The 19,577-nt window shown below is 38.5% G+C and overlaps 1 protein-coding gene across 8 annotated transcripts in view; it reads right to left on the reverse strand.

Annotated features, from left to right (window-relative positions):
- Window positions 1-19,577, reverse strand: part of NRXN3 (neurexin 3) — a gene marked incomplete at both ends in the record, with an annotated part of 894,319 nt that overhangs the window by 238,702 nt on the left and 636,040 nt on the right. For all 8 annotated transcript variants that reach the window (XM_083864468.1, XM_083864470.1, XM_083864472.1 and 5 more), the window contains one exon: window positions 2,077-2,258. In XM_083864468.1, coding sequence (XP_083720594.1) covers window positions 2,077-2,258 — 182 coding nt within the window. The remainder of the gene's footprint in view (window positions 1-2,076; window positions 2,259-19,577) is intronic.

Here is a 19,577-nt window from a genome sequence, read left to right on the forward strand (position 1 = left end):
ACTTGAACAGTTCAACTTAGGGTTCTATACAAGAATAAAAAGATGGTCTAACATGGTAAATCACCCTAAGAGAAAATTGTAACTGTTACATCAGTAAAGGCAGCTAAAAATAAAGCAAAAGATAGAATATTGAAGTGGATCACTCACTTTTTTTCATGGTCTACAGCCCCTGCTGATATACAGCCTGCATAATAATGCAGGTTAGTCTTAAGGAAACCCTATTTTTCTACTTTCTCGGGTACAAAAATGTAACCCTGTTAATGCCCAGTCTACAGTCAGCCTAGGAAAGGCTGAAATATTTTGCATCAAAGAGATTTGGTTTTAGAAAAGTAAAACACAGTTTCAGGCAGTTACAAAAGATCTTGGTCTCATTAAAAGTTTGCATGCAATTTGATAAGAGATCCTAAATGGTCTTGCATTTTATGTCTCATTTCGAGATGCACCTTTAACTTCAGGTTTCATTTTTTTCCAAAATAATCCTGATATAAGCTCACTTCTATTTCTTTGAACCATAAACCAGAGATAACAAAGTCTTACAGACATTCAAGAAGTCAATAACACTTTAAAAGTTCCTCTTCAACTTTCCTATTGCATGTCACAGCATGAGTCTTAGACCACATTCTTTATTTGAACAGTTAGGGAGAATCAGTGATATATATGATGAACAGTAATACCATACCCAGAAGAGCACAGCAGTATGCCTTTGCTACTCATGAATGACTGGCAAATCCTCCTAATCCATCCTGACCACAAAAGAACAAGAGAAATTAAAGCTGAACTAGTTCTATATTTACTGCTAGTGAACAGCTTCAGGGATAAAATTGGCCAAACTACACAGGAAGCATTGAATGGAAATTTTAGTAATAATAGCAACCACAATTAGTAGATTTTATTTAAATATCTGAAATAACATGAAACTAGCACCATGCTATACACAGTAGTTTGAACTATACAGAATAGTTTGAAAAAAAATACGAGAAAGAAACTGAAAAAAAATCGTTATTTTCTTTTCCAAAACTGATTGGAAAGAGAAATCAATGATTTTCTTTTGTTATAATTTTTTAAATGAATATGCTGGCAATGAGTACTAGAACATTGTTTCTGGTTGTATCAGAACCACCCTGCAATATACCCAGTGCTTCAACATGATTCTGAATACGGCAAACTCCAGCAGCAGATTAAGGCCCTTCATCATTCACATTAGATCTGTTTTGCCCCCTGGCATTCCTTCCACATCTTCAAGGTTCCATGATATGTCAACATATCCCCAGGTCATTTAAAATTTGCAAATGGCCCAATTTCCCTTCCATTATGAATTAACACATAATACATTACAAATAATCTGAACATCAAGTAGTATGACTAGTCTCTACATCTAGTAAACCTCTTGGCTATTGAAAACAAAGCAAACAGCCACTTCTCCTCCCAAAGAATCACATAAAGTAACAAATTCCAAGTGTTTCCAGTCCTAGTGTTCTCATTTTCTCAAGTAATTCAACTATCCTAAAACCCTTGTTGCTCAAGTTCTCACAAAAGTCTTTTTTTCTTGAAAAGCTATGTTGCATTAACATCAAATTCTTATTCTTTTGAACTACCCTGCTAAAGCAAGCATCAGCTATATCAGCTTGAGGATCTGTTCAGTTCTCACTTAACTTTCTTCATGAGGAAAAAACCAACAATCATTCCCATTTATTCATTGCCTTCCAAGAATAGTAATATTTCACCATAAATTCAGCTGTATTCATGACTGTGCATATGAATCAGTAGATTACCACTGATGCAAAATGTTTCTTCACTTTTTGAAAAAGTCCTACTATTGAATCACATAAGGCTTTTGAGTTTTGTTTTGTTTGCTTCCTCCCTCCCCAATTACTTTTGGCATCAAGATTTAATTCTCTGTGCAGCCCATCCAGCAACTCCACAAAACCCTAAAGAACTACTCTAGGCAGTTTAATCTGATAAGAATTGAAGATACTGAAAGTACAGAATATGACACATGGTATTTTAGAGCAACAGTTTTCTTCAAATGCCTACCAATTAAGAGAAACCCAGGTCTGGTAAAGTGTGTGTACTCACTATGTGCAGCTGCAGAAAATCCCCCAGCCCAGGGGCACTGTCAATCCGGACAAGAATGCCATCCTTCACTGTCGTGCTGAAGCCCACAGCAAGGCGGTCTGTCCTTGTGCTTGGTCTGTCATTAGCTGGCCAGGTGTACAGGATGAGGCCTCCACTCTTCCCAAATATATATGTGGCACCAGCTACAAGATACAAAGCCAAAGAAAAATGTATTAGTTACTTACTTGCCAAGTCTGGTGGTAGTATTATGGCTTCTGAGAGGAAAAATTTAAGCACATCTTTTCATTAGTAACAGGGGTGAAATCAAGGCGTCCTGCTGGCCAGGCCTGATGAAGTACATTATTAGGTCCTCAATAAAGACAAGCAGCATTTAAGAAAAAGATAAGTGAAAAGTTTATCAAAAATTATCAAGACGGCTTATCAAAAATGAATCATTTCATTAGTGCTAATACCCCAGACAAGGCTGGATAGGACACTGCTGTTGAGGGGGGGAGAAACCACAAGCCACTCCTGTTTCAAAAGCTTGGGATTCAACCTTATAAAGGGATTCAAAGGAAACATTTAGCATTTCTCCTCAAGGTTGGACTTGCCTTCAGCTAAAGACTATTCACACATAACAGGAGACTATACTTTTCTCAAGACTTCATGAGATTTTTTGATTTCTAGTCCATATATTTCCAGCACCATTTGTCTTGTCACTGTGGGTGTTTATTTAAGACAAGTTTGTGGTTAAAGTTAAAATGGCTTCCATGTTATGTTCTGTAAGGTGTCCTTTGTACCCCATCTTGGTTGCTCCCCTCTCCCGAGTTATTCTCAGCCCTCGGTTGTTACATTTTATGCATTCTCCTCTACCCTGCCCCAGAGACAGCTCCCCAATGGTTTTCCTTTCCCGCCTTTGTTAAATGTCAATCTTTCCAGGTTACTTTGCCCCCCTGTCAGTCACCCTCGGGCTTGTCCCTCAGCAGGGGAACCTCCCCCAGGGGACAGTGGATGATTGGCTGGTCCCAGCGCTCCCCTCCCGGTTTGTTGTGATTTGTTCCTGTCATGCCTCAGCCACTCCCGATTGATGTTATTGGTTCTGTCTGTGCCCACCCTGAGTTAGCCCTGCGTTTAAAAACCCCCTTCATCCCAGGCTCGGGGTCTCTCTGAGGCACCGGGTCTGGAGGTGAGGGTCCCCCGTGTCCCAATAAACTCCTTCCCTGTTTAAGCTCGGAGAGTCCCCTCCTCCTCTCGCCGCCGTGGCCAGGCGGGTCGGTGGGTCGGCAGCAGAAGAGCCCACTGGAGAGCTGCTGTCCAGTGTGCCGGGGCCGGCCGGGAGGAGGCACCGCGACATGGCCCCACTGAGCCTGGGGATTTGTCCCTTGCCCTTGTTTTTAAGGACAACACCAAACCTCTCCCATGCTGAACACTGTCCTCCCACATTCATGAGGGCCATCTGAGCTGAGGAAGGCAGACGTGCAAGTGAGAAATTATTGCTGGACACAAGGAAGCGGAGAAGCAAAAGCACTTGGAGTTCACATTCTGACTTGTACCCAACAGCCTGAGTTAGGAGCAAGATTTTATAACTCAGCAGTTATAAAATTGGCCCCCAAGCTTCTTGAAAAATCTAAAATTCCCGTCCTGTCCAAATTTACAGGCAGGCCAGGAGCAACGCTCCTCCACATTTCAGTCACTTACTGCACTTCATTTTTCTGAGCACTATTACAATAGTTACAGAACAGTAAGCAAAAATAACCAGCTTCTGTTACTGCAACAGGGATAAAACACATGTAGAAAGTACAGGCAATTACTGAGTACATTTGCTAATCTGAGTGAAACTACAACAGAGGATTTTTTTTTTTTTCACCATACCAATCAGCAACATGTATCATGCAACCCTGTACAGAGTAAAAGTAGATACAGAAAGAGGTAGGAGATATAATGGTAATTTCTACACCTGCCTACAAAGCTGCAGCTTCACTAAAGCTCTCTATGACCTGAATTCCAAATAAATTCTACACATTAGTAGAAATAATTGATACACTTCTCCCTTGCTAAAGAGGCTTCCTCTACACATCTCAGAACACATTACCAAAACAGACATCAAAAACTCAGCCACACAGGAATGAAATTATTTGTGAACAGCTGACTCAATGACAGAGTGAAAATGAATCATGTTTCCTTCTTCCCTTCTAGGCCTGTTCACATCCAACAGAACATGCCTTCAGTAAATTCAGACAAATGTGTCCAAAATCAGGGTTATATAGGAAATTTCAGTCATTATTCTGAATTACCAAAAGAGCATTCTGGCATTCTGGAACTGTGCACATACACTATTTCAGTTTGAGAAAGATTAATTTTACAGACTCAGTCTCCTCATTCTGCTTTAAACTCCAGACAGAGGGTGTATGACTATTTTAAGATGGATAAAAAGAGCTTTTATTTGTTTGTTTGTTTAAACACATCCCCAGCTCTATCTGCAACTTTATAGTAAGACAGCTGGAGATGACCAGGTTGTGAATTATCTATGTCCTCCCTGCATGCTCAGGTATAACAGCCCTCCTAAAACTACACTACAAATATACTCCTTCCATTTATCAGTTTGTTCTTTAACTTCTGTGTGCATTTGCACTACAGACTAAAACTAGGCACAGCAATGTTGCAAGCAAAACTAGATTTACTCATTATTGATGGCTTCACAAATTAAAACCCACTTTCCAAAATCACTCTTGCTTGAATTTCAAGTTCTCCTCCTTTTCTTTGTGCTAGTTATCAGGCCTTTTCAGCAGCAAAGATGAGCTTGGAAGTGAGTTCTTCACTCTTTATGAAGATGGATTACTTTTTTGCCTCTCTAAGAGTCATTTGGCTGCAGGTAGATCATGTCAGTTGTCCAATGAGAGCCAATTAGAACCAATTATGTCCTCACAGGTCTTTCATGAGACTTAACTATTTAAACAGCTTATTTTCTCTTCACAGAGCATAGATTTTGCTTCTAAGCCTAACCTGATAATATTTAGGACTTTGGTACTGCAGTGCCAAGGTTCCTAAGGTAAAGATCAGAAACACTAAGAAATAACACAGTATAAATCTGCCTCCGTTGGGTCTTATTCAAATTTTCTCTGAGATGCTCTACAAAATACTTCATGAAGACATGTAGTACTCTGGTTCAGCTGTGAATGTCAACTCAGTTCTGGAGTTCACCTGGTCCACAGGCTGTCCAACTTTACCTTAAGCATGTCAAGGGTTTACTGTGACTGATTTCGCAGTCATATATTCTGGCAAGGCACTGCGTTCTTGAAAGGAAGATAATTCAGATATAACAACCAGGGCAGTACTAAGCCAAACAAACCTGTAAGCAGAAGTCTGATGGCCAGTAGTTTCCTTTTTTCCAGGTCAGAAAATATCTGTATAATGACAGATGGGCCACTTACTTTATCTGTGTGTAGCTGAATGTACAATTATTTGTTGGATACATCAATGCCCCTTTCCTTCACCAACTTTTTGAGGACAAATAGGATATCTGTTAACATTTTTGGAAAGAGATGCATATTAACATTTTGCCAGTATAATTTTTTCCTCAAATTATGAGCAAAATAGTCATTCCAGTCTGGAAACATAAGGTGCATCAACTTCTTGACATTTTTGTAAAGGGAGTGGAAGTTTTTTTTATATTACAATCTGCTTAGTCCAGTAGTTCAGATGAGTCTCTTAGGGTATTTCATATGCTGGTGTGAAAGTCCTAACAAGTTTATTAATAATCATAACCTTCCACTATTTAACAAGAAGCTATCAGTTCAACTACAGGAAAATCCATGATGATGGCATTTTGCTCTTCTTTCTTAGCAGGAAACTGAAATTTAGGTAATTTTCAAGAAGCGGTGTTGTCAAAGGATGAAATCAGTAACACATTGTTCATGACCGCAGGTTATATGAGCAAATCAAGAGCCATTTCATATCAGGAAAAAAACCTTTGTAACACCTGTAATTAGCAGCCCTTTAATCATCAGGCCTCTGAAAGTATAACTAAATAATGGAGACCTGATACTTCACACAGGCATTCAAAAAATATTGCAAAATGTCAATAAGAAAATGTAGAACTTTTCCCAAATTTACATAAAGAAAATATAACGGTGACCCTTTGTTGGGGAAGATGAATCAGGGAAACCTTATAAATATGATTGCTTAGCAAAAGATTCTGAAAATATGAGACCTATAATTGAAATAGAAATGGAAGCTTACTTTGAGTGGTAGGATACCAAGTCTTAGTTACTATATAACCTGAAGACAATAGCCTAGCCAGCTGAAGGAGAATCCCTTTTGATTGAACAATACCCTATTGCTGGCTAAGGGATCCAAAGGTGAATGTAACAAAATAGAAAAATCTAAAGAGTAGTTTTTAGAGTTTAAAATGCAACAGAGTATGGTAATGTAGTAGTTCTTATAGGCTATATGTAGATCCTATAGGATTTTGTGTCTTGTATTAGCTGGACACTAAATTAGAATATTCATCACAAAAGGAGATATATCATGTATTGTAACAAAGACCTCGCTCTCTTGCCCTTTCTGGCTCCCTCTCTCTTATCCCTGCTTTCTTCCCCCTGCCACCTTGCTCTCTCACTCCCTACTCTCTTGGCTCTTACCCTCCTGTTCTTTCTCCCTCTCTCTTTGGGGCTTCCCTCCAGCCCAGGCTGGTGGCTGAAGGCAAGGCCCTTTTATCCATGACCCTTGCAATAAAACCACATATTCTAGAATATCTCAGGTCAGCAGAGTTCCTTGTCCCTGCCATCCACGGATGCTCCTATAACCCTTATCTTACCGTACCTTGACTAGGCAGTTCATTTACTATTTCCATCACCAGAAAAGGCATGTAAAAGAAATGCAGGTTAAATTACTGGCATGAAAGCAAGTGAGAAGAGATCAGGCATATGTCTGCAGAAACTAAGTAAGGAGACAAAATTTGCTGCTGCAGGAAGCATCACAATTTGGTCATGTAATAAAAAAGCAGTTCCAAAAACCATGGTATATAGAGAGTTATTCTGCCTTCGCAAGTGGAGATGAGCAAAGCAACAATAAAGAGCTGCTAAGATCAATTTTTGTTCTAATAGAAAACTCTAACAACATAGATTGCAAGTTCTGCCAGAAATCTGATCAGACTGACTTGATCGCTGTCCCCAAAATTAAGGTTCTTGGCTTTGACCACCAGCTCTAAGGGGGAGCAAACAACACATCCTGCACCAACCACAAAAGAGAACCACAACTTTCAAATGACATTTTTTTACTACTCCCCAAAAGTTTATGACATCTCAATGCAAACAATAAAACATCAGTTGCAACACATACACTGCTAAAAAAGCACACATTGGCTGTTTAAAAAATGAAGCTTCTGACAGTTGTTTTTTAATACTTAACTCGTTCCGGCCACATCAAATAGACTACATACATGCTGCACAACTCCAAATTTCCATGTAATTAATTCCTTAGGAGTAAAAAGGGTGAAAGAATGACAAAAGGGTATTTTGAGGACAGTCAAAGAGAGCAAAGTGTCCATATGCATAAACAACAATAATGATGAAAATAGGTAAAGTTTTCACCTAGCTTTGCAATATACTCCCAAAGAGCATGGATGATTTAGGTGAATTTAGCTTCATTACTAGAAATCACTTCAACTGGGTTAATTCTAGGTGTGCTGAAACATCTATATAGCCTAGAGATGACCTAACAGATGTTTTCAATTGCTAACTTCTGCAGTTACTCCCGTGGGTCTTGTCCACTAAATGCACTGCATTCAGCATAAAACAGCTTCTTTGCCTCACAGTTATATTAGATACATGATAGCATTTCCAGCCACCATTATGAAAAAAATTATGGAGAATAAAAAAAAGACGAAGACAGAATTGTCCCATTCCTTCTGCCTTTCATATTTACCAAGGCATCAGTCTTGACAACAGCTATCCTTCCTTCTCAAGTTATAAGCTGTCACCTTGTTGCCCTCAATCCTAAACTTCAATTACATTGTTATCCTAATCCCTCTTTTACTCCTCATCTTCCTAAACCACTAAACATCATACCAAATTAAAAAAAAAAATAAAATTAGACAGAATAATTAATTATATCTCAGGGACCAAAACCAAGCTAGACATCAACACATCCCCTGTCTTCACCAATAAATATACACCAATGTTCTTACATTATATGGTCTGCAATATCTGAATATATCAGGGAAATTTGTGAGCTACTGTCACTCAATCACACACATCAAGAAATGGAATTCTCATCAAAACTGAGTATCATCAATCAGGATGAAAACTCTTACTCCACCTAAAGATCCTCTCTGGCACTTGTACATCTCTGTGACTCAGTTGTTGTGTTTTCCACATCCTGAGTTTAAAAGGTCTATTGATAAAAACACCTGTTTGATATTAAAAAAAACAAACAACAAAGGAGATGGGAGTTACAGAGGATCTAATCACCATCATCTTCTGGCTCATTTGACCAATTCCATCACAGGATCTTTCCTGGGAGAAGGAAAGACAGACCTAATCCTTTCCATGACACAATTGCTGAAACGCTCTTTTATTTATCAAGAGCTTTAAATTGCCTAAGAATAAAGAAAACTTAAATCCCTGGAAAATGCAAACCTTCCAGTGTAATCCTCAAGGAAAAAAAAAAAAAAAAAAAAAAAAAAAAAAAAAAAAAAAAAAAAAAAAAAAAAAAAAAAAAGCTAGCTTCTGTGCTTAGAGTTCTCATGAACTAGCTCTTCTTCCTTTCAGAATGCTCACTCTTCACTTGACAAACCCTCTGAGACTGAAACTGAACACCATATTCATCTCAAAAAGCAGGCATTGTTTGACATGAAACTGAAATTCCTTTCTCACTTCAAAATATGAAGGAGCTGCTTCTATTCAAAAAGGAGGAGGAGCTATAAAAGCTGCAAGACTAACACAAAACAGAAGCAGCAATTCAGATCACGCCTGCTTTCTGTGTTTGTCTTTTTTAATGACAGCAAATTAATACAAGTCACTTTTCTCCCAGTATGTGTGCATCAGCCAACAATTGGATCAGACAGTATGTTAGTTCTTATTAGTTACACTGCATTAAAAAGACTGGAAGAGAAAAAGAAGGAGAGCAAGGGAGTGTTCCTAGAACTACTATAAGGTCTGAGATAATTCATGCCCGAAATATGGATTTCTCTAAATCTGGGATACCAGGAAGATTGAGGTTTTTTCAAAATATGAATTTGCCATGAGGCATGTTGGGGATGTTTATCATCTCAGAAGGAATTTAGGGATTAGCCACTGACTAAAACAAATGCAAGATAACCATAGGCACACCAGCTTAAACATAAGATCGCAACACTGAAAATATTTCAGTAATACCTTAATTTCCATTATAACAACATGATTGGTCAGACAAGGATCACTGTCATGTCTTCAGCATTCATCCTAAGTGGATATACAGGGAAAACCGAGTAGAACAAGCCTATTTCCTTTAAGTATGCACTCAGACCATGAGTCTTTTCATCAATAACTCAGCCTCATGTGGTTTGCTTACACAGTGATCCCAAAGAGATCTATTTTTCAAGTACTTATCCAGTCTCTCTTTGAATACATTTAAAAGTTTTGCATTCACCATAATGTCTTCCAAACCCTTTGCAATGACTCACACAAATCTGCCATTGATGTAGCAAGTTAAACATTAGCCAGCTGTGGGCCCTATCAGCACACGCAGCCTACAGTATCTTGCACTCTATTAACAGGACCTGAGGCTGTTAGAAGATGAAGTGATTATTCCCCTTTACTCAGTGGTTGTTTAACTGCATCTAGAGTAATGTATCTGATTCTGGATTGACAAACTGAGGCACATTCAGTGAAGTGCCACAAAGGCAGTTGGATGGGTAAAGAGCCTGCCTTGTGAGGAAATGCCAGCAAGTTGAGGCTTTATCAGCCTGGAGATGACACAGCTTCAAGGGGACCTAAGGGCAGTCTCACAGCACCTGCAAGGAGGTTATGGAAAAGCCAAAGGTAGGCTCTTCACAGTGGTGCACAGCTGAAAAACAGGATACAACTGCCATACTTCAAAGTGAGAGAATTGGACTCTGCAGCAAGGGAAGAGTTTTCTCCTCACAAGGACAGGCATGCAAACAGGTTGCCCAAGGAGATTTTAGAGTCTCTGTGTGTGGAGGTTTTCAAGATATGACTACATAAAACCCCAAGCAACCCGATCTGACCACACAGCTAACCTTGCTCCAAGCAGGGGTTTGGACTAAAGAATTCCTGGTGTCACTTTCAGTCTGAGTGAACAAGGATCATCTATTTTTGTGAAGAATCATCTTTTTCTTACTTCTCTTGCTAAATAGATTACGTGCTCTCTAGTTCTCATTCTGTAAGGCACAGCAATCTGTCACTGTATCTATCCTCTCAGTGTCAACTTTGCATTGCAGACTTAAACCATACCACCACCCTCAATCCTTAAGTAATTTCTTTCAGTAAAGAGACCAGTTGTGTTATCAAATTCAGCCCCCACAGCTCTACACAGCTAGATGACAGTTATCAATATAGAAGGTAAACAAGGACAATTCCTCCAAGACTTTTTATTTTTAAGGTTTTGTTCCTACACATTACAGAGTAAGAAAAACATTTTGCAAAAAAACCCAAACTCCCCACAGTACTGATTAAAAAAAAATAGAAAACAAAAGGCTTAAAACCACTGTGCACCAGAAGAAGAGACAAAAGAAACTACAAATACAACTGAAATAGGAAATTCACTGGGTAGAAGTGCCTTGAAAATTGTGACCCTTGCAGAACAGCGGGATATGTTTACTAGGGTCAAGTTATCCATCACCTACAAAGAGACTCCATTACTTCATTACATACAACTGTGACTAAATTCAGTAAAGGTAGATGGAACCATTTCTTAGTTGCATTCTGCTGCCAAAGAGGAGGTAGCATCAGGATGCAATTTCTTATTTCTTAGTATTTCCTGATAAAAAAGCACACAGAGAGGATGTCCTTTGAGAAGCCCAGAGGGCAGCATGCCAGAGGAGCTGAATACAGGCACTGCTGTTAGCAAGGAGAAGCGCAGCAGGATTCATAGCTCACTTGGGGCTTGGAGGAAGAATGTTAGTTCAGTACAGTTTTACAGAATCTGAATGGTAACAAAATGGCCTAGATACCTCTCAGGATGGATGAAGGCCAAAATGCTATTATTGATCTCAGCCCAGTCAACGCTTCTCTAGAGAATCTCTTTCTAGTGTTTATCCCTAGCAAGACTTTATTTATTCCTTTAAAACAAACTAACTCCCACTAAAAGATGAAAGCAACACAAAAAATCCAAGCAAACAAAAACCCAAAACAATGAAAACCAACCAACCAAAAAAAATCCCCAAAACCCAAACAAAAATCCCCACACCAAAACTAAAGCAAAATCAAAAAGCTGCAAAGACAACTTCTGTTCTATAAGCCTCATTTAGCACTTCAGGTTTAAGTAGCACAACACCTTGAATGACCAGTCTGAGTCCACGAGACTTTGCTTGTTTTAACTGTAGGCAATCCTTCACTCTTCCTTACATACTTGTTCACATTTCCTTAATCATAGAAATCAAAACTGAAAATACGGTTTAAATTTACTGTCTTCACTGTCATCACCATAAGAGACCAAACCCAAATTTTCAGTCTGGACAGTTAAAAAATGTTGGGCCAGAAATATCAGCTACTGGGTATTCATTAGAGCCTCAGAAGTTAAGAGTTTTACCAAATATAATATGGTAAATTAACAGCAGAGTCTGGAAAAATAATCAAATTTTCATGTATCTAACTTTTTTTCTGGCTATTAGCATTTTAACAGTATGCTTTTGAAATAAACTTCTTGAACTATCACCACCTGCCATGTTTTGGCTCTCATCAGAGCAGCCTCAGAGCACACAACCTTGACTCCTTAAAATCTTGCAGTTTAGTTTAAAACTAAACTGGAAGATGCAATCCAGCTTTTAAGAAGATACTAGTCTATAGCACCAGACTAGAGCTTGCTCAAAGTAACACTTCAGACAAAAAAGGTCTGCAGTACAGATCTCAGGTTCTTCATACTAAATTTCATTCTAAAATCCAACTCTCATGCTGGTTGTAGACACAGCCTGTGACTAAATGGGGCCGATTCTGATCTATCAAGGAAAGAAACTCAGAGTTCTGAGCTTTTTGACCTCACCTCAAATATGACATTGTGCCTCACAAATACTGGAAGGTCAACGATGAGAAAAAATGTATTTATGGACACTCACCATTCTCCAAGGCTCTCTAACCTTCCCCAAGGTCACACAGTGGGAATATAAAACCAAAAATTATCCACAGCTAGTACTACAGCACACAAACTATGCTGTAAATGATGTGCAGCTTTTCTTGCTATGATGTCTTCTTGCCACCATGAAAGGGCATCCACCACTAAGAGAGATGGACATAAGCGAACTTGATACAGGCAATCTGTTAAAAGTACCATGCCAGAGTAGAAGATAAGTGTAATGGTTGTTTAATCATTCTCACCATGAAGTGCCAATTCTTTAGTGTCTTATGACATTCATGAATGATGCAGAGGGCTGGCATGATGAATGCAGAGCAATTCCAACTGACAGATACTTTTAGAGAATTTATATCCTTCCCACACTCCCAGGACAAAAGGCCTCTTGAGCTGAGTTATCATTTGTTCCATGAGAGGATTTACAGTCTTGCCAGCAACTCCTTTTACCTTACTCTATAAAGCGTTTATTTTGATATACTGATTGTGATCATTCAAGAACAACTGTATCTGAAAAAAGTCAGCAGGGAAGAGAAAAAGCAGAGTGTTTTGAATAACTTGCTCACCTTGACCTGGGACTGCATTCCCCAAAGCCAGTTTGCTTTGTCTTTGGTATCAGTTCTTTCCCGGCATCCGCCACTATCCCATTGTGTTACATTACAAATGTAGTATCACTCAAGGGAGACATGTAATCTCCCATGTCTGGCTACCGTTCCTCCATGGCAAAAGGTGAAGTTTAGCCTCAAAAGCCATCCACCACAGTCCCTTCTTATCTCTTCACCAGAAAGCATCTCAGCATCACAGTTTTCACGTCACACTAGAGTGGCCTCTACAGTCACACAGACCAACAGCTCCTACCGTGAGATTCCGTGGCAAAGGAGCACCTGGACCTTATCCAGAAGGGCAGGGTGATACAGGCACACAGTACCACAGTCTCAGCAGTACTGAGAGACCAAGGTATTCCCACTGCCAGGATGAATACATCAGCATCAGATGGGTATTGCACGAGGCAGTTTAGAAAATGCAGTGCTCCTCAACTCTGGCAGAGGCTACCAGTAAGTTTTGTGACTCGATATTTGGCCACTCTCTAAAAGTTCTTTCATCACTTCTGTATTCTGAGAAATTCAGCAGTTACAATCTTGACTAAAATACATCATCACCTAAGAAGCCCTGAGTCTGTGGCCTTCAGCTGCACAAAGCAATGTGCATGTGCCACCCAAGTGAGGATAATGAAAGGTCTGTGGGCTGATCACATCTATCTAATGACAGCAGTGATTTCCCTACACTTCATTTTCAAAGCTTTAGGTGACTTCAGGCAAAGAAGCAATAAGTTTCTATGAATATTACAAATAATATTCATAATATCATTACAGAGAATGATATTTTTACCCATCTTTTTACCCATTTTAAATTATGCTTTAATGCCACATTTTTGCACCTCTATATAGTATTTGATCTTAAATGCCCTGAAATATCCTGTTCTTATGGGGGCCTACACAAAATAATAGGAGAAATTTAACTTGCTTGCCTTTGAAATTAATCAATCATTATATTAGAGGATAATGCACCATATCAGCACATATGTTAAGGTAGACCCATGACAGGTGCTACCAAACACCTATCTAGACATGTAGAAGGGACTTTCTAGAGCAGTGAGTAAACCACATGGTATTTAATGGGTATTGTTAAGAAGTTTTAGAAAAAGAAGTTAAATTATTAAGACTAAAGAAATAGTAAAACATGGATAGGTCATGTCCTCTTAACCTCCCCTCCCAGTGAGAAATTTTGATTATAACTGATAAATATTTTCTTCACTCATATTTCAAGTGTGCTCCACTCTGAGCACTAAATCTCAGTATTTTTGTTTCTGTCTCTACCACTTTATTGTGAATTGCCAGCTTCATTCCCAATAAAACATTTAATTACTACATCATTTATTTGGGAGACAACACAGGGAAGTGTTTCTTTCAGTTTCCTATGCCTTTCAGGGTGCCAAACACATAAAATTCTATATAAAGTTGATTTCTGTGCTCCCTAAAGGGGAAAAAAAAAACCCCAAACAACTTTCTCAAATAACCTGGAAAAATAAATTCCAGTCTACTTCTTCTTTCTCTCCCATGCTGTAAATACAAACTATTGATTTACCTCTAGCTCTTTCATGCCTTTCACACACGCTTCAATAATACAGAGGATTTGTTCCTCATCCTTTCATCTCCAGGCCTGGGATGCCTCTTAAGCCCTCCTTTAAGGGTCACTCATTCTTCCTCAAACTGCAGCACTCACATCCTACAGAGCTCCACAGGTGACAGCTAGTGAGACATGCAAGTAGCACATCATCACTTACCTCCTGACTTCTTCAGCAGGTGAGACAGAAAGACAAAATTTTTATAAACCCTAGTTATTCAAACTTTTCATCATTTATGTTTGATCTTTTTTAAGCCTCTTTCTGAATGCAATATAAAAACTAAAATACAGATAAAAAGTAATTTCCAATCCAGCACCTTGCATGAAGTTGAACTGCCAGCATCTATATTCCCATAGAAAACAGGGACTGTGCACCTTCTCATCTCAAATGCTTAGAAACAAAGAACCATTGGATAATTAGAAGGAACATGCAGAGATCATTTAGTTTCTCTTCTCCTCCAACTCAAACCAAGGTCATTGAGAGAAGGTTACTTAGGAACTACTTCAATTTTGAATTTCTCAAAGAAAGGACATTCAACGACTTCATTGCCTTTGTAGAAATGAAAGTAAATGACATCTCCTACACCCATTATCCACAGAGCCAGTGTCATTGGGGAGGGCAATGAGTTTGGCCAAGCATAATTGGCCCACAGCAAATATATGTGGTTTCCATCCTTTGTGTGTTTGCAGGTAACTTCTAGGAAAATTTGCTCAGTGATCTTCCCAGGAACTGGTGTTAGGGTGACTACTCTGTAATTCTCTAGTAGATGTGGCATTTATATTTTCTTCCCCCTAGACATTAATAACCTTTTGGCTGTTTTATTTGGTTTTGTTTTTCCCACCTATTTTCTCTCCAAGTATCTAGCAATTCCTCCTGGTATTTATTGAAGATCAAAGTGTCACAGTGTGATGTAAGCTCTTGGATCTTAATATTTCTTCCATCCTAGAAAGAATTTCCTCTCTTCACATATGCTGTTTTCAGGATTCCTTTTAAAAATAGATCTCTCCTTGTAAAAACTCAGTCTCAGGACCTGCAAGCATTCCTTTATCTATTTAAGGGCCTGAAAACATAAAGAGAAGCTCCTGTTCCACTTAGTTCATCAAAGAACAGGACCTGTTCCTGAGTTATGTGATTGTCTGTTTCATGAACACATCAAGTACAACTAGTGCTACATAAACCATAATGTCCTATTTTCCTGCAAATCCAGAAAAGTGTTTTCCTTCTTCTGGAATGGGTCTAGACTCACAGTTTATTAATCTGATATTTTCTTCCTTTTAGCAAAATTGAATGGGCTTCCTCATATTTTAAACTTGGAGCTACAGGTCACATCTTGTCATTTAGGTATTCTACTCCAAATCCACCTCCTAATTCTGCTCCTTTGCTCTAGAGAATAAGATTACTAAAGAATTCTTCCAACTTTTTCATCTGTGAATGCTGCTATAGGATACTCATAAAGCCTATGGGAGCTGCAGTTTCTTCAGGGAAGTCCTTCCAACATGTCATTCCGACAGTTACATCTTCCCTTCAGATAAATTGGGATGTGTTCAAAGAACAGAAAGCAAGTTCCATGAAAAACCAATTTTTTTCCAATGGTCTCAGAGGTGCACACTGTTCCATGGGCTCATTTTCCTTTGTTCAAAGGTTTGCAAGTTATTTTGAAAGGTGGCTTTTCCATACAGTACTTTGTAGTACTTTATACATTTGTACATTAATTTATTTCTTTTTATATCCAATCAGTTTCCATGTCATTTTTGCTAATCCTCAAAGTTATTTATATTTAAAAAACAGCCTCTGGCTTTTATTCTCTCCATTTGACTCTCCCATAAGTCACAAAATGCTGAATTGATAAGCTGACAATAATTGCCACAATAGAACAGTAAGGTCACAAATATAAGCAAAGGAGAATGTCATTCTGACCTTGCAACAAGCATAAATCTGAGTAATTCATCTCAGGTCAGTGATTTAATTCAAGTACATTTAGTTATAAAAGAAATCATGCTCATTGCAGTACTTCAAAGCAGTATCTGCATATTAATTTATATTCAAATATAGTAACTTCTGTAACATATTGTATTGGGGAAATAATAGGGAAAACCAATCATCAGAAAACTGAAGTCACTACCAGTGAAATTTTCTGCTTCTTACAGAATGTATCAGAACTTCCTCCACCACTCACGTATTTCTGTGACAATGTACTCCATGAGTAGGTGGGATGGATCTTTCTTTTTCAAGGCAATCCTCATACATCACTACCAGAATAGACTTAAACCACACACAGTTGAGCAGAATTATAGGTATTTCTATCCAGTTATTTTGGCATTATGCATAGTCTATCAGGAACCAGTTACTGTCATGGTAGAGCAAAAGGAAATTGAAGATTTGTTAGGGTTTATAAAGTAGCTAGACCATCCAGTGGAAAAAGACTAGAACCCAAACAATGTAAAATCCTCTCTTCCGAGTTACATCAGGTTAGGCTATATGTGATGAGGGAGTTTAAGGCTGCCCTGTGCAAATTCATTCCCCTGGTGTATCTACAGCTAAACTACACCAAGGAGAGGGTGTAAATATTGCCTTACAGAGAAAAGGAGAGAGACCATGCACTAGTGGGTGCCAAAATATCATTGTTACTTGTCCACTCGTGAAAGACCAACCAATCCAGACACTGAGCAACCACAACCACACTGAGGTCAGTCATCATAAGACCTATGGTCTACAAACATTTCTGGATTCAGTCAGCAAGAACCAGGTAAATAACAGATCTGTCAGCAACTGGTAAAAGGAGCTGGTATCTCAAGAATAAATAACTGTTAACTATCTAGGATAGTTACTGTTTTCCATCATATTTGCAGATAGACTTGTTTTCTATATCCAGCATTACAAAACCAAGCTCTTCGGTGGGTAGAAAAGTACGGAGCTTTTTCCTCACCAATTAGGAATAATTTTGTAGGGAAAAAAGAATCAAAACAAACATACTAAGAAAATATTGGCATAAAAAAAAAAATAAATCTAAGTTCAAAAAAATCTCACATGAGACTCTCATGACAGCAGTAATTATACATGCTTACCCAACTAACAAAACCACAAGAGCCCTCCCCTACTCCTGCACTTTTAACAACATGCCAGCATCTTGGTTAACAAATTTCCAGGAAAACAAACTACCATTGTTGCTCAGCTTTCACTTTCAGATGTGGAGATTTCCATCACTAAACACTACATAAATCAAGATATCACATTTCAGCATGCTTTCTTACTGCAAACATTTTGCTATCGCTCTCTTTCTTAGAAGGCGAAAGGCTAAATAAGTTGTTTCCTTCAATTAAACTGCAAAACTTGGTTTTACTTCTTTGGCAACATTAGCATCATAGATATTTGTGCTCATGTTTATTTCTCCTCCCAGGCTACCCTCTGTATGCAGAAAATAAAATAATTGCAATGTTTTTCCCTCCAGATCTTCTTCTATGACATACATCTTCAGTAAGACTCATGAGAAGTGAATTATGAAATGATGAGTAAGGCAAGTAGCATTTAATCAGAAAGAAAAGTATTTGGAAGTTCCTAGTTACACATGTATACCACTTAAGGTCAGCCATTGATTAGACTCTCTAGAGACTACTGCAACACAAGTTGAAGAAAAGTATTTCTGTTTAAAAAGACAATCGATCCAACACTCTGAAATGAAATTATTTTTGCTTCCAGGCACAGAACCCTATTACCACAGCTCCCATTTTTCCTTTGCTATCCCTGTTGTTCCTTAGTAAATTCATTTGCATCCAGTTTGACATTACAGGAGATCCTGACATACAGAAACATCCTGTATCTCCAATTCAGGAACAGAATTTAGTGATTTGCTTGTTCAGCAGCAGCCCAAGGGTATTTTGATGTAATGTGGTATTTTGCCTGCTACCACTATAAAATAAGCTGGTGAACAACAGCACATGTCAATAATGCTGAAGCACAGACCTCTTAAATATATATATTTTTCTGAATTAACTTAAACTTACTATATCAATCTACTTGCAATTTGAAAGGAAAAACTGATGGAAGTATCTAATCTCATCCCTTTCTGCTCCAGTCTGAATTACCCACATCTAAAAGGACTGACTGAGGAAATGGAAAAAAGGCTATGTAGTCTACACACAGCTTATCTTAGGAGCGTGTTTCAAAGATTCTTATAGTGAAAAAGCAGATAAAGTTCCTAAGTGGCAGCAAAAAGGAACAGCTAGGAGTAATGCAAAGAAAACGGAAGGGGGGAAAAAAAAGAAGAAACAAAGAAGCCAGTTGAATATCAAGGGCAACAAGAAATTAATAATGATTATAGAACCATTAATGTTGGAAAATACTTCCAAGCTGACCAAGTCCAACCTTTGACTGAGCACTGCCATAGCACTAATGAAGATGAGCTTCCTCCATGCTTTTATTTTCCCCCTCCTAGTTCTGAAGCAGGCCTTCAAATAACCATCCTCACTTCAAAGCCATAGTGCCTAAACACCCATTCAAATTTTCTAGACATGTTTCTAGTGGACGCATACGAAAGCTGTCTTCCAGAAGTGAATATGGGTCCCAAAACCCCAGGTACAGGACAACTGTTTCTGGTGACAAATATACACTGCTGTATAATGAATAAAACTTTTACATAGAGCTGTAATCAGCACTGTTCAGATGTGTACTTAAAGTTCTTTTTAAGTGGCAGTTCAAAGAACATCACCAGCAATATTTATTTCTTTATTTTCTTACCATATGTCTGGGACCTTTTACTTGGGTGCTTTTGTTTGACTTCGGTTTCAGTTTCACTGCTTTTTCTCTCTCCCTGTTGATGTCTGCCAGAGGCATCACCATGGTGACTAAAAGACCTCCTGAGAAGATAACAAACCCTCAAAGTTTTCCTTCAGAGCAGTCTCCAGCTGTTGCAAACTTTCCCCATTTATCTCTTCACAGCCTCAATTAGAGCAATTGCATCTTGGAACCAATTTCCTCCTCCCTCCTACTGAAAATGCTTTGGTCCACCTGTCAATTGGCATCCTTGCTTCATTACTTGCTGACAGCCCACAATATA

This window comes from Zosterops lateralis (genome assembly GCF_965231275.1).
Source record: "Zosterops lateralis genome assembly, chromosome: 6".
Lineage (NCBI taxonomy): Eukaryota > Metazoa > Chordata > Aves > Passeriformes > Zosteropidae > Zosterops > Zosterops lateralis.